Source organism: Molothrus aeneus, chromosome 30, assembly GCF_037042795.1.
Source record: "Molothrus aeneus isolate 106 chromosome 30, BPBGC_Maene_1.0, whole genome shotgun sequence".
NCBI classification, from domain to species: domain Eukaryota; kingdom Metazoa; phylum Chordata; class Aves; order Passeriformes; family Icteridae; genus Molothrus; species Molothrus aeneus.
Window position 1 is genome coordinate 1,264,012 of NC_089675.1, and position 13,754 is coordinate 1,277,765.

At 67.4% G+C, this 13,754-nt stretch overlaps 2 protein-coding genes across 2 annotated transcripts; one reads left to right on the forward strand and one right to left on the reverse strand.

Moving 5' to 3' along the window:
• Positions 1-2,933: 2,933 nt before the first annotated feature.
• Positions 2,934-7,378, forward strand: RDH5 (retinol dehydrogenase 5). Its single transcript, XM_066567865.1, has 4 exons — positions 2,934-3,258; positions 4,509-4,767; positions 5,833-5,996; positions 7,010-7,378. Exons 1-4 carry the CDS (start codon positions 2,943-2,945, stop codon positions 7,231-7,233), a joined length of 963 nt encoding a protein of 320 aa, XP_066423962.1. The 5' UTR covers positions 2,934-2,942; the 3' UTR covers positions 7,234-7,378.
• A 1,247-nt stretch (positions 7,379-8,625) lies between these two features.
• On the reverse strand, positions 8,626-13,410 carry CD63 (CD63 molecule). Its single transcript, XM_066567849.1, has 8 exons — positions 13,367-13,410; positions 12,712-12,789; positions 11,247-11,435; positions 10,311-10,385; positions 9,931-10,026; positions 9,684-9,827; positions 9,520-9,603; positions 8,626-8,776 (listed from the first exon to the last, which is right to left on the reverse strand). The coding sequence occupies exons 2-8, from the start codon at positions 12,775-12,777 to the stop codon at positions 8,711-8,713; spliced, it is 720 nt and encodes a 239-aa protein (XP_066423946.1). The 5' UTR covers positions 12,778-12,789; positions 13,367-13,410; the 3' UTR covers positions 8,626-8,710.
• Between the last annotated feature and the right edge of the window lie 344 nt (positions 13,411-13,754).

Consider the following 13,754-nt stretch of genomic DNA (forward strand, 5'->3'; position numbering starts at 1 on the left):
TGGGGGTGTGGAATAAAATGGGGGTGTGGAATAAAAGGGGGGGTGTGGAATAAAAGGGGGGTGTGGAATAAAGGGGAGGGGGGGGGGTCAGGCCGGGCCAGGGGGGGACCCTGGCACAGCCCCCCCCCGCTCTCCCCCAAATCCCCCCCTAAGCCCCCTCATCCTCTTTACTGCTTAACGAGGCTCTGAGGCTGCTTTGATTGGGGACAAAGGGGCCATTTTTGGGTGCCCCCGTGGGGGGGGGGGAAGGGGAAGGGTTTTAATTCCCTCATGGTGGGGGGGAGGGGTCAGGGCCCCATTTTGGGGCGATTTCCCCCAAATCTGGGGCTGGCAGAATTGAATTCCCTGCTAGGGGGGTGGGCAGGGTTCGTTTTGGGGTGATTTTCCCCCATTGTAGGGGGGCTCAGGGGCCCATTTTAGGGTGATTTCCCCCAAATCTGGGGTTGTCAGGGCTTTAATTCCCTGTAGTGGGGGGGTCAGGGCCCATTTTGGGGTGATTTTTCCCCATTGTGGGGGGATCAGGGCCCATTTTGGGGTGATTTCCCCCCATTTTGGGCTGATTTTCCCCCATTGAGGGGGGGGCGGGGGTCAGGGCCCCATTTTGGGGTGATTTCCCCCCATTTTGGGGTGATTTTCCCCCATTGAGGGGGAGTCAGGGCCCATTTTGGGGTGATTTTCCCCCATTAAGGGGTGCTCAGGGCCCATTTTGGGGTGATTTCCCCCCATTTTGGGCTGATTTTCCCCCATTCTGGGGGGGTCAGGGCCCATTTTGGGCTGATTTTCCCCCATTGTGTGGGGGTCAGGGCCCATTTTGGGATGATTTTCCCCCATTGAGGGGGAGTCAGGGCCCCATTTTGGGGTGATTTCCCCCATTTTGGGCTGATTTTCCCCCAGAAGGTGCCCAAACGCCCCCTCCCCACCCCCGGGGATCTTTGGCCGTGCCAGGCACGGGGAGGAGCGGCCTTGCCCCCCCCGCCCCCCCCCCGCCCCAAATCCCCCGGGACCCCTCCCCTGCTCCCCGCCCCCCCCGGCTCACACGGCCCCGAGGCCGCGGCCGGAGCAGCGCCCGCAGCTCCTCTGCCCCCCCCGAGGGATTTGGGGACCCCCCGAGGGACTGGGGACCCCCCCTCTGCCCCCCGAGGTACGTGGGGACCCCCGGAGGGACTTGGGGACCCTCTGAGGGACTTGGGGATCCCCCCTGTGCATCCTTGAGGCACTTGGGGACCCCCCCCCCCTCTGCACCCCGGAGATATCTGGGGACCCCCGAGGGACTTGGGGACCCCCAGAGGGATTTGGGGACCCCCCCTCTGCATCCTTGAGGGACGTGGGGACCCCCCCTCTGCAACCCAGAGATATTTGGGGACCCCCGAGGGACGTGGGGACCCCCCCTCTGTCCCAGGAAGGAGATGGGGACCCCCCCTCTGCAACCCAGAGATATTTGGGGACCCCAGATGGACTTGGGGACCCCCCCCTCCCTCTCTACACCCCCCCCCCCATATCGGGGGTCTCCTCTTTCGGGGGGGCTCTGGGGACACAGGGCAGACCCCCGGGGTCACCCTCAAATCCCGGGCTGGGGGGTCCTGGAGGGGTCACAGGACAAATCCCGGGTGTCCCCCCCAAATCCGAGGGTGGGGAAGGGGCTCCAACCCCCAAACCAACAATGGGGGGGGGTCCTGAGACCCCACTCCCTCCCCAGGGAGGTCCTGAGACCCCAAATCCCTCTGGATGGAGGTCCTGACACCCCAAATCCTCTCTGTGGGGGTCCTGAGAACCCAAAACCCCCCGGCTGGGGGTCCTGAGACCCCAAACTGCCCGGATGGGGCTTCTGACACCCCAAATCCTCTCTATGGGGATCCTGCCACCCCAAACCCCCCCGGTGGGGGTCCTGAGAACCCAAACCCCCCGGTGGGGGTCCTGCCACCCCAATTCCCCCCATGGGGGTCCTGCCGCCCCAAACCCCCCCCGATGGGGGTCCTGCCCCCCCAATTCCCCCCATGGGGGCCCTGCCCCCCCAATTCCCCCCATGGGGGTCCTGCCACCCCAATTCCCCCCGTGGGGGTCCCGCAGGGGGGCCCGGGGCCCTGGGGGTGTCACACGCCCCCCCCGCGGGTCCCCTCCCTACCCGGGCACAGCCGGGCCGGGGGTCCCGGCCAGGGCAGGGTCCGGCCCGGGGCTCCCGGGGGTCTCGGGGGTCGCCGCTGCCCCGGGTGGGGGGGACGGGCCCGAGGAGACCCCCCCGGAGCCCCCCCCGTGCCCGGGCCGTGACGCGGCCCCGCTAATCCGGGCCTGGCCCGGGCCGGAGCGGGACAAGGCGGGGCTGGGGGCCCTCCGGGAGGGGCTTTGGGGGGACCCCTCCCCACCCCCCGGGCAGCCGTGGGGACACAGGAGGAGGAGCCAGGCCCGAGTGAGCGGAGCCAGCCCGGGTCAGTCCCGAGTGACCGGAGCCAGGCCCGAGTGACCGGAGCCAGCCCGGGTGACCGGAGCCAGGCCGGGTGACTGGAGCCAGGCCCGAGTGACCGGAGCCAGCCCGGGTGACCGGAGCCAGCCCGGGTGACCGGAGCCAGGCCCGAGTGACCGGAGCCAGCCCGGGTGACCGGAGCCAGGCCCGGCTCTCCCCGTTGGGGGAGAGACCCCCGTGCTCAGGGTAGGGTGGGGGGCTGGGGGTCCCACTGAGCCCCTCGGGGGGTCCTGGCGGGGGTCACACGTGTCCCTTGTCCCCCCCAGGCCATGCGGCTGTACCTGGCCCTGGCAGGGTCACATAGGGTGGGGGTCTCTCTCGGGGGTCCTGGTGGGGGTCCCACATGTCCCTGGTCCCCCCCAGGCCATGCTGCTGTTCCTGGCACTCCTGGCCCTGGTGGCAGTGCAGGGACACACAGGGTAGGGGTCTCTCTCTCAGGGGTGTCTCTGGCAGGGGTCCCTGATGTCCCCTGTCCCCCCAGGCCATGCTGCTGTACCTGGCGCTCCTGGCCCTGCTCTGGGCCCTGCTCTGGCTGCTGCGGGACCGGCGCACGCTGCCCTCGGTCACCGACAAGCACGTGTTCATCACGGGCTGCGACAGCGGCTTCGGCCGCCTGCTGGCCCGGCGGCTGGCCCGGCAGGGCTACCGAGTGCTGGCCGCCTGCCTGACCCCGCAGGGCGCCGAGAGCCTGCGCGGGGACAGCACCGGGGGACACCTGCGCACCGTCCTGCTCGATGTCACCCGCTCCGACAGCATCCGCCGCGCCGCCGAGTGGGTGCACAGGGAGGTGGGGGAGAAAGGTGAGGGGTGGGGGGAGGAAAAAGGGGAGGGGGATTGGGGAGGGGATGGGGGAGAGGGGGGAAAAGGGGTGGGGGATTGGGGAGAGGGGGGAAAGGGGCTGGGGGATTGGGAAGAGGGGGGGAAAAGGGGCTGGGGGATTGGGGAGAGGGGGGAAAAGGGGTGGGGGATTGGGGAGAGGGGGGGAAAGGGGCTGGGGGATTGGGGAGAGGGGGAAAAGGGGTGGGGGATTGGGAAGAGGGGGGGAAAAGGGGCTGGGGGATTGGGGAGAGGGGGGAAAAGGGGTGGGGGATTGGGGAGAGGGGGGAAAAGGGTCTGGGGGCTTGGGGAGGGGCTGTATGGCAAGGGGGACGTGGAGGGACAAGAACCAAAGGAGGGGACAGGGGACACGGGGGCAGGGGGGGTGTGGAGACCCCAAGGAGGGGCTGTGACAAGAACCCGAGGAGGGGCTGTGGGACACAGGGGACACTGGGGGACAAGGACATGGGGAGGGGCTGTGGGGCACATGGGGACACTCTGGGGGTGCCAGGGGACACTGGGGGTGCCACTTTGGGGTCTCCCATGCTCCGTGTCCCCCCAGGACTGTTTGGGCTGGGGGCCATTGACCCACGTGGGGACACTCTGGGGGTCCCAGGAGTCACTCTGGGGGTGCCACTTTGGGGTCTCCCCACCCTCCATGTCCCCCAGGGCTGTTGGGGCTGGTGAACAATGCAGGCCATTGACCCACATGGGGACACTCTGGGGGTCCCAGGGGACACTGGGGGTGCCACTTTGGGGTCTCCCCATGCTCCGTGTCCCCCCAGGGCTGTTTGGGCTGCTGAATGCAGGCCATTGACCCACATGGGGACACTCTGGGGGTGCCAGGGGACACTGGGGGTGCCACTTTGGGGTCTCCCCATGCTCCGTGTCCCCCCAGGGCTGTTTGGGCTGGGGGCCATTGACCCACGTGGGGACACTCTGGGGGTCCCAGGAGTCACTCTGGGGGTGCCACTTTGGGGTCTCCCCACCCTCCATGTCCCCCAGGGCTGTTGGGGCTGGTGAACAATGCAGGCCATTGACCCACATGGGGACACTCTGGGGGTCCCAGGGGACACTGGGGGTGCCACTTTGGGGTCTCCCCATGCTCCGTGTCCCCCCAGGGCTGTTTGGGCTGCTGAATGCAGGCCATTGACCCACATGGGGACACTCTGGGGGTGCCAGGGGACACTGGGGGTGCCACTTTGGGGTCTCCCCATGCTCCGTGTCCCCCCAGGGCTGTTTGGGCTGGTGAACAACGCGGGCATTGCCAACCCCATCGGCCCCACGGAGTGGATGGACATCGAGGATTTCCGCCGGGTGCTGGCTGTGAACGCCCTGGGGGCCATCGAGGTGACCCTGCAGCTGCTGCCGCTGCTGAAGCGGGCGCGGGGCCGCGTGGTCAACACCTCCAGCGTCCTGGGCCGCATCTCGGCCAACGGCGGCGGCTACTGCATCTCCAAATACTGCATCGAGGCCTTCTCGGACAGCCTCAGGTGGGCTGGGCGTGGGCTGGGCCCTCTGGGCATGGGCTGAGAGCTCTGGGCATGGACTGAGAGCCCTGGGCATGGACTGAGAACCCTGGGCATGGACTGAGAACCCTGGGCAGGGACTGAGAGCTCTGGGTATGGACTGAGAGCCCTGGGTATGGGCTGGGCCCTCTGGGCATGGACTGAGAGCCCTGGGTATGGAGTGAGAGCTCTGGGCAGGGACTGAGAGCTCTGGGCAGGGACTGAGAGCCCTGGGCATGGACTGAGAGCTCTGGGTATGGACTGAGAGCTCTGGGCATGGACTAAGAACCCTGGGCAGGGACTGAGAGCTCTGGGTATGGACTGAGAGCCCTGGGTATGGGCTGGGCCCTCTGGGCATGGGCTGAGAGCCCTGGGCAGGGACTGAGAGCCCTGGGTATGGACTGAGAGCTCTGGGTATGGACTGAGAGCCCCGGGCATGGACTGAGAGCTCTAGGTATGGACTGAGAGCCCTGGGCATGGACTGAGAGCCCTGGGTATGGACTGAGAGCCCTGGGCATGGACTGAGAGCCCTGGGCATGGACTGAGAGCCCTGGGTATGGACTGAGAGCCCTGGGCATGGACTGAGAGCCCTGGGCATGGACTGAGAGCCCTGGGTTTGGACTGAGAGCCCTGGGCATGGACTGAGAGCCCTGGGCAGGGACTGAGAGCCCTGGGCATGGACTGAGAGCCCTGGGCAGGGACTGAGAGCCCCGGGCATGGACTGAGAGCCCTGGGCATGGACTGAGAGCCCTGGGCAGGGACTGAGAGCCCTGGGCATGGACTGAGAGCCCTGGGCAGGGACTGAGAGCTCTGGGTATGGACTGAGAGCCCTGGGTATGGACTGAGAGCCCTGGGCATGGCCTGGGCCCTCCTGGTTGTGCCATGACCTCTCCAGCCACCCCCTGACCCCTCTGACCACCCCCTAACACCCCTGACCACCCCCTGACCCCTCTGACCACCCCCTAACACCCCTGACCACCCTGCAACCCCCCTGTTCCCCCTCTGACCCCCCCGTAGCCCCTCTGTGACCGCCCTGCGCCCCCTCCCCAGGCGGGACATGCGGCACTTTGGGGTCAAGGTCAGCATTGTGGAGCCGGGGTTCTTCAAGACCAACGTGACGGACCTGGACTCGCTGGAGGCGTCGCTGCGGCAGCGCTGGGAGCGCCTGGAGCCGGCCACGCGCAGCAGCTACGGGGAGAACTTCCTGCCCCAGTGTGAGCCTGGCACCCCGGGGCACGGCCTGGCACCCCAAGGGCAGCTGCCACCCCTGCCTCAGTTTCCCTTTCCTGCATTCTCCCAAGGGCAGCTGCCACCCCTGCCTCAGTTTCCCTTTCCTGCATTCTCCCAAGGGCAGCTGCCACCCCTGCCTCAGTTTCCCTTATCCTGAACCCCCAAGGGCAGCATCTCACCCCTGCCTCAGTTTCCCTTTTCCTGCACCCCCCTAATCCTTGAATTGCAGCATCTCACCCCTGCCTCAGTTTCCCTTATCCTACACCTCCCAAACCCCAAAATTCATTATCTCACGTGCCTCAGTTTCTCTTTTCCTGCATTTTCCCAAGGGCAGTGGCCCACCCTGCCTCAGTTTCCCTTTTCCTGAACCCCAAAATTCATCATCTCACCCCTGCCTCAGTTTCCCCTGTCCTGACCCTTTTCCCTGCCTCAGTTTCCCTTCTCTTACCTCCCGCAAACCCCAAACTTCAGCATCTCTTCCCTGCCTCAGTTTCCCTTATCCTGACCCTTTTCCACCCCTCACAGACCCCAAAATTCAGCATCCAACCCCTGCCTCAGTTTCCCTTTTCCTGACCCTTTTTCACCTCCCAAAATCCATCATCTCACCCCTGCCTCAGTTTCCCCTTTTCTGACCCTTTTTTACCTCACCTCCCTTTTCTTGACCGTTTTCCACCTCCCAAAGTTCAGCATCTCATCCCTGCCTCAGTTTCCCCTTTCCTGACCCTTTTCCACCTCCCAAAATCCATCATCCCATTCCTGCCTCAGTTTCCCTTATCCTGACCCTTTTCCACCTCCCAAACTTCAGCATCTCTTCCCTGCCTCAGTTTCCCCTTTTCTGGCCCTTTTTTACCTCACCTCCCTTATCCTGACCCTTTTCCACCTCCCAAACTTCAGCATCTCTTCCCTGCCTCAGTTTCCCCTTCCCCACCTCCCCACAGCCCCCAGCTGTCCCCAGACCCCCCTGACCCCCGTCCCTGTCCCTTTTTTGTCCCCCCAGACCTGCGCGTGCAGCGTTTGCTGCTGTCGCTGCTGTGTGACCCGGACCTGGCCAAGGTGACGCGCTGCATGGAGCACGCGCTGCGGGCGCGGCACCCGCGCAGCCGCTACAGCGCGGGCTGGGACGCCAAACTGCTCTGGCTGCCGGCCTCCTACCTGCCCTCGGCCCTCGTGGACCTGGCCCTGGCCCTCATCCTGCCCAGGCCGGCCCAGGGCGGCCGCTGAGAGCCCCCAGACCCAAATTAAACCCCCTGAGATTGGGGAATAAACGCCCCAAGGGTTGGGGAATAAACGCCCCAAACTCGCCCGTCCTTGCTCTGTTCATGGTTAAAAGGGGATTTGGGGACCTGGCCCTGGCCCTCATCCTGCCCAAGCCACCCAGGGCGGCCGCTGAGAGCCCCCAGACCCAAATAAACCCCCCTGAGATTGGGGAATAAACGCCCCAAGGGTTGGGGAATAAACGCCCCAAGGATGGGGAATAAACGCCCCAAGGATGGGGAATAAGCGCCCCAAACTCACCCGTCCTTGCTCTGTTCATGGTTAAAAGGGGATTTGGAGACATTGAGCTGGCACTTGGGCCCTCATCCTGCCCAGGGTGGCTGCTGAGAGCCCCCAGACCCAAATTAAACCCCCTGAGATTGGGGAATAAACGCGCCAAGGATGGGGAATAAACGCCCCAAGGATTGGGGAATAAATGCCCCAAACTCGCCCATCCTTGCTCTGTTCATGGTTAAAAGGGGATTTGGGGACCTGGCCCTGGCCCTCATCCTGCCCAAGCCACCCAGGGTGGCCATTGAGAGCCCCCAGACCCAAATTAAACCCCCTGAGATTGGGGAATAAACGCCCCAAGGGTTGGGGAATAAACGCCCCAAGGATGGGGAATAAACGCCCCAAGGATGGGGAATAAGCGCCCCAAACTCAGCCGTCCTTGCTCTGTTCATGGTTAAAAGGGGATTTGGGGACATTGAGCTGGCACTTGGGCCCTCATCCTGCCCAGGGTGGCTGCTGAGAGCCCCCAGACCCAAATTAAACCCCCTGAGATTGGGGAATAAACGCGCCAACGATGGGGAATAAACGCCCGAAGGAATGGGGAATAAACGCCCCAAACTCGCCCGTCCTTGCTCTGTTCATGGTTAAAAGGGGATTTGGGGACACTGAGGTGGCACTTGGGGTGTCACAGGCCTGGCCCTGGCCCTCATCCTGCCCAGGCTGGCCCAGGGCGGCCGCTGAGAGCCCCCAGACCCAAATAAATCCCCCAAGGGTGGGGAATGAGCCCCCCCAACTCGCCCATCCCTGTTTTCACTCAGCTCAGGGTGATTTGGGGACACTGAGGTGGCACCTGAGGATTTGGGGACATGGAGGTGACACTTGGAGCCCCCAGAGCCACCAGGACCAGTCCCTTGACCCCATGGGGTCAGTGGGGGACCCCAAATCTCCAGGATAGACCCCCCCCAATCCCATAAGAGACCCCCATCCCCAGGAGGGTCCCTGTCCCACCCAGGAGGGACCCCCACCCCAAAGACCCCCCAACCCCTAAAGGGACCCCCCCACTCACCAGAGACCCCCCCCAAGCCCACCCGAGACCCCCCCGACCCCCCAGTCCCTCTGGGCTCTCCAGAAGCTTTTCCTCTTTATTGCAAACCCGGGGGTCCCCCCGAGCCCCCCAGGACCCCCGAGGGGGGCAGCAATTTGGGGGGGGGGGCTACATGACCTCGTAGCCGCTGCGGATCCCCCGCATGAGGCAGCAGGAGAAGAGAACGCCCAGGACCTGGGGGGACAGGGACGGTGACAACGGGGACAGGGATGGGGACAACGGGGACAGGAATGGGGACAATGGGGACAGGGATGGGGACAGTGGGGACAGGAATGGGGACAACTGGGGGGAACAGGGATGGGGACAGTGGGGACAGGGACGGTGACAATGGGGACAGGGATGGGGACAGGGACAGTGGGGACAGGGACAATGGGGGGGACAGGGACAGTGACAACTGGGGGGACAGGGATGTGACAGTGAGGACAGGGACGAGGACAGTGGGGACAGGGACACTTGGGGGGGACAGGGACAATGGGGACAAGGACATGGGGGCACAGGGATGGTGACAGTGGGGACAGGGACAATGGGGGCAGGGACAATGGGGACAGGGACATGGGGGCACAGGGACGGTGACAGTGGGGACAGGGACACTTGGGGGGACAGGGACAATGGGGACAGGGACATGGGGGCACAGAGATGGTGACAGTGAGGACAGGGACACTTGGGGGGGACAGGGACAATGGGGACAGGGACATGGGGGACAGGGATGGTGACAGTAGGGACAGGGACGGGGACAATGGGGGGACAGGGACAATGGGGACAGGGACATGGGGGGCTCCAAGCCCCCATTCAGGGTGGTCCCAGCCCCCCCATTCAGGGTGGTCCCAGCCCCCCATTCAGGGGGTTCTCAGCCCGTATTTGGGGGGTGCCTCGTCCCCCATGTGGGGGTTCCCAGCCCCAGTTTTGGGGTCTCTCACCTCGAAGAAGGCGATGCCCAGCGCCACGGCCGCCAGCACCAGCACGTTCCTCTTGACCCAGGCCTCGAGGCTGGGCAGGCAGCCCTGGGATGGGGGCACAGGGGGGCTCAGGGGGGCTCAGGGACCCCCCCAGGGCCCGGGTCAGGAATTGGGGGGGGTCTCACCTCGCTGAACACGGTGGCCGGGCTGGGGTGGACGTTGCAGGCGGGGCCGGGGCGGCGGCAGCAGGAGCTGGGCACGGAATCGTTGGCCCCAAAGTGCCCCACGCTGGCCCAATCCGTGTAATTGTTCACCCCACAGCAGGAAAACTGCGCGGAAAAAGGGTCAGGAATGGTGTGGAGGGGGTGGTCCTGGTGCAGCCCCCTCCCCAAATTAACCGTGACCCCCCCCCCATGCCCACACCCTGCTCACCTCGTGCTGGATCTCATCCAGGGCAGCGGCCAAGGACGGGTCCCGCTCGTAGCTCCTGAGGGCCTCCCCCAGCCCCTCCTCCACCAGCCCGTGCACCTGGGGGGCACCGGGGGCGTCACGGGGGGGGCAGGGACCCCCGGGGGGGGCGGAGGGGGCAGGGACCCCCGGGGGAGGGGAGGGGAGGGGAGGGAAGGGAAGGGAAGGGAAGGGGAGGGGAGGGAAGGGAAGGGAAGGGAAGGGAAGGGAAGGGAAGGGAAGGGAAGGGGAGGGAAGGGGAGGGGAGGGGAGGGGAGGGGAGGGGAGGGAAGGGGAGGGAAGGGGAGGGAAGGGGAGGGAAGGGGAGGGGACCCCTCCCTCCCCCTCCCTCCCCCCCTCCCCACCTTGTGCTTGAAGACGTAACAGGTGATGGCGGCGGCGACCTCCACCAGGAAGATGAGGCTGAGCAGGACGGCGAACTGGGGGGGCACGGGGGGGTCACAGGGGGGTTTGGGGGGGTTCCCCCATTCCAGCCTGGGGCTGGGGTCCCTGGGGGTGTCCCTGGGGGGGTCCTGAGGGCAGGCCCCCCTCACCGTGGTGGCCATGAGGGGCTGGGGTCCCTGGGGATCCCCGGGGATATCCTGTGGGTGTCCCTGGGGAGGTCCTGGGGTGTCCCCAGGGGTGGCCCTGGGGCGTTCCTGGGGGTCCCTGGGGTGTCCCCAAGAATGGCCCTGGGGGGAGTCCCTGGGGTGTTCCTGGGTTGTTCCTGGGGGTCCCTGGGGTGTTCCTGGGGGTGTCTCTGGGGTGTCCCAGGCTGTCCCCGAGTGTGTCCCCAGAGGTCCCTGTGGTGTCCCTGGGGATCCCTTGGGGGGTGTGTGTGTGTGTGTGTGTGTGTGTGTGTGTGTCCCTGGGGTGTCCCAGTCTGTCCCCCAGGGGTCCTTGGGGGTCCCTGGGGTGTCCCCGAGGGTATCCCTGGGGTGTTCCTGGGTATCCCTGGGGTGTCCCAGGGTGTCCCCGGCGCAGCCCCCCCTCACCGTGGTGACCATGAGGGGCTGGGGCTGGGGTCCCTGGGGATCCCTGGGGGTATCCTGTGGGTGTTCCTGGGGATGTCCCTCGGGGGAGTCCCTGAGGGGGTCCCCAAGGTGTCCCTGGGTGTCCCTGGGCTGTCCCCTGGGGTGTCCCCGGGGTGTCCCCGGCGCAGCCCCCCCTCACCGTGGTGACCATGAGGGGCTGGGGCTGGGGTCCCTGGGTGTCTCAAGCTGTCCCCGGGGGTGTCCCAGGCTGTCCCCGAGGGTATCCCCGGGTGTCCCCGGGCTGTCCCCGGCGCAGCCCCCCCTCACCGTGGTGACCATGCAGTAGCTCTCCCTCCAGGCGCCGCAGCAGCCGAAGAAGGAGGTGAAGAAGATGACGACGCCCAGGGCCACGATGGCCGCGGGGGTCCAGCCCGGGCCGCCCACCGGAGCCACCGGGGCCCTGCCGAGAGCCACGAGCGCGTAGATCCCGATGGCCACCAGGGCCACGCCGCACACCTGGGGGGCACGGAGAGTTGGGGACCCCCCCTGGCAGAACCCCCCCCCCCCAAAATCCCCCCAAAATCCCCCCCGGCGCCAATTTGGGGACAAAATGAGGAGGGGGCGACACCAGGGGGGGCACAGAGAGTTGGGGACCCCCCCTGGCAGAACCCCCCCCTCCCCAAAATCCCCCCAAAATCCCCCCCGGCGCCAATTGGGGGACAAAATGAGCAGGGAGGGGGACACCAGGGGGGGCACAGAGAGTTGGGGACCCCCCACGGCAGAACCCCCCCACCCAAAATCCCCCTCGGCGCCAATTTGGGGACAGAATGAGCAGGGAGGGGGACACCAGGAGACACGGCGGGGGGGGGGGGGCACAGAGAGTTGGGGACCCCCCCCCCCGCACAACCGCCCCCTCCCCAAATTCCCCCCGCGCCGTTCCGCTGCAATTTGGGGACAAACCGAGATGGGGAGGGACACCAGGGGACACGGGGGGGGCACAAAGCGTCGGGGACCCCCCCCCCTGCACAACCCCCTCCCCAAATTCCACCTCGGCGCCAATTTGGGGACAAAATGAGGAGGGGGGGGACACCAGCGGGGCCCCCCCCGGGGGAAGGGACAGCGGGGGGGGGGCACAGCGGGAAGTTCAGGGAAGTTTGGGCCTTCCGGCCACGCGAGAGCGCGGGGGGGGCGCCGCCAACCCCGCTCGGGGGTCCCGGGGGGGTCCGGGGGGGTCCATCCCTACCCCCCCCCCCACCCGCGGACCCCTCCCCGTGCCCGGTGCGCACAAACAGCGCGGGGGGGGGGGGGGGGGGGGTTGGCACCGTGTCCCGCCGTGTCACCGTGTCCCCCCCCCCCCCCCCCGCGGGCCCCGCCACTCCAGGGGTGACTCAGCCGCGGTGGGGACAGCGCCCGGCCGGGAAGGGGCCCCGTGTCCCTCAATGTCCCCGCGGTGTCCCCCAATGTCCCCGCGGTGTCCCCCAGTGTCCCCCCCGGTGTCCCCCAATGTCCCCCCCCGCTCCGGCCGTTGGCTCCCGCCGCTCTTTCCTCACCCCGACTTCCCCAAAGCCCCGTCCCGCCCCCCCCGGGGGTCCCCCCGGTTCCCCTCCCCCGGTTCCCCCCTCATTTTGGGGTCCCCCGTGCCCCCTTTGGGGACAGGATGTGGCTTCACCCAAACCTCCCCTCTCCCCCTCGCCACTGCCCGGGACCCCCAAATTGGGGGTGACCGGGAGGATCCCCCCCGGTTCTGCCGGTACCGGGACCCCCCCGGTGCCCCCCCCCCCCCCGGACTCACCCAGAAGATGAAGTTGAAGAAGAAAACCAAGAACTTCACGCATTTCATGCCCCCCTCGATCGCCATGGCCCGGCCGTGCTGCGGGAGCCGCCGCTCAGCACCGGCTCCGGTACCGGCTCCGGTACCGGTACCGCTCCCCGCGGAACCGCCGGGCCGGGCCCCGCCCCGCTACCGGTACCGGCTCCGGTACCGCTCCACCCCGGCCCGGTGCTCCCGGTCCCGCTCCCCTCACTCCCCCCGGTCCCGGTACTCCCGGTGCCGCTCCCTCCCAAGTCCCGGTCCCGGTTCTGCTTCATCCCCCGGTCCGGTGGTCCCGGAGTTCCCGGGGTTGCTCTCCCCCTGCCCCGCTCCCGGTGCCGTTCCCCTTCCGGTTCCCGGTGGTCCCGGGGACCGCTCCCCCCCACTCCCGGTGGTCCCGGTCCCGGTCCCCAGTCCCGGTGGTCCCGGTACCACTTTCCCCAACTCCCCGCGGTTCCGGTGCCGTTCACCCCACCCAGTCCCGCCCGTCCCGGCGGTCCCCGGTACCGTTCCCCCCCCCACTCCCGGTGGTCCCGGTCCCGGTCTCGGTCTCGGTCTCGGTCCCGTTCCCCCCCCGTTTCCCCCCCGTTTCCGGTGGTTCCGGTGCCGTTCCCCACCCGCTCCCGGTCCCGCTCACCGCCGCCCTTCCCGAGGGCTCCGGATCATGTGACGGGGGCGAGCCCGGAGAGCCCCGGGACCGCCCCGGGACCGCCCCGGGACCGGCACCGGCACCGCCCCCCCGGGACCGCCCCGGGACCGGCACCGGCACCGGCACCGCCCCCCCGGCCCGGCAGAACAACAACGGCTGCGAGCGATCCTTTATTGGGGGGGGACATTTGGGGACATTTGGGGACACCGGGGGTCCCACACAGGGGACCCGGGACTCGGAGCTCCCAGCGCGACCCGCACCGGGGTCCCTGGGACCCCTGACCCGCACCGGGATCCCAGATCCCACCGACCCCGCACCCGGGGGTCCCTGAGACCCCTGACCGCACACCCGGAGTCCCCCTGTCCCCGCTGTCCCC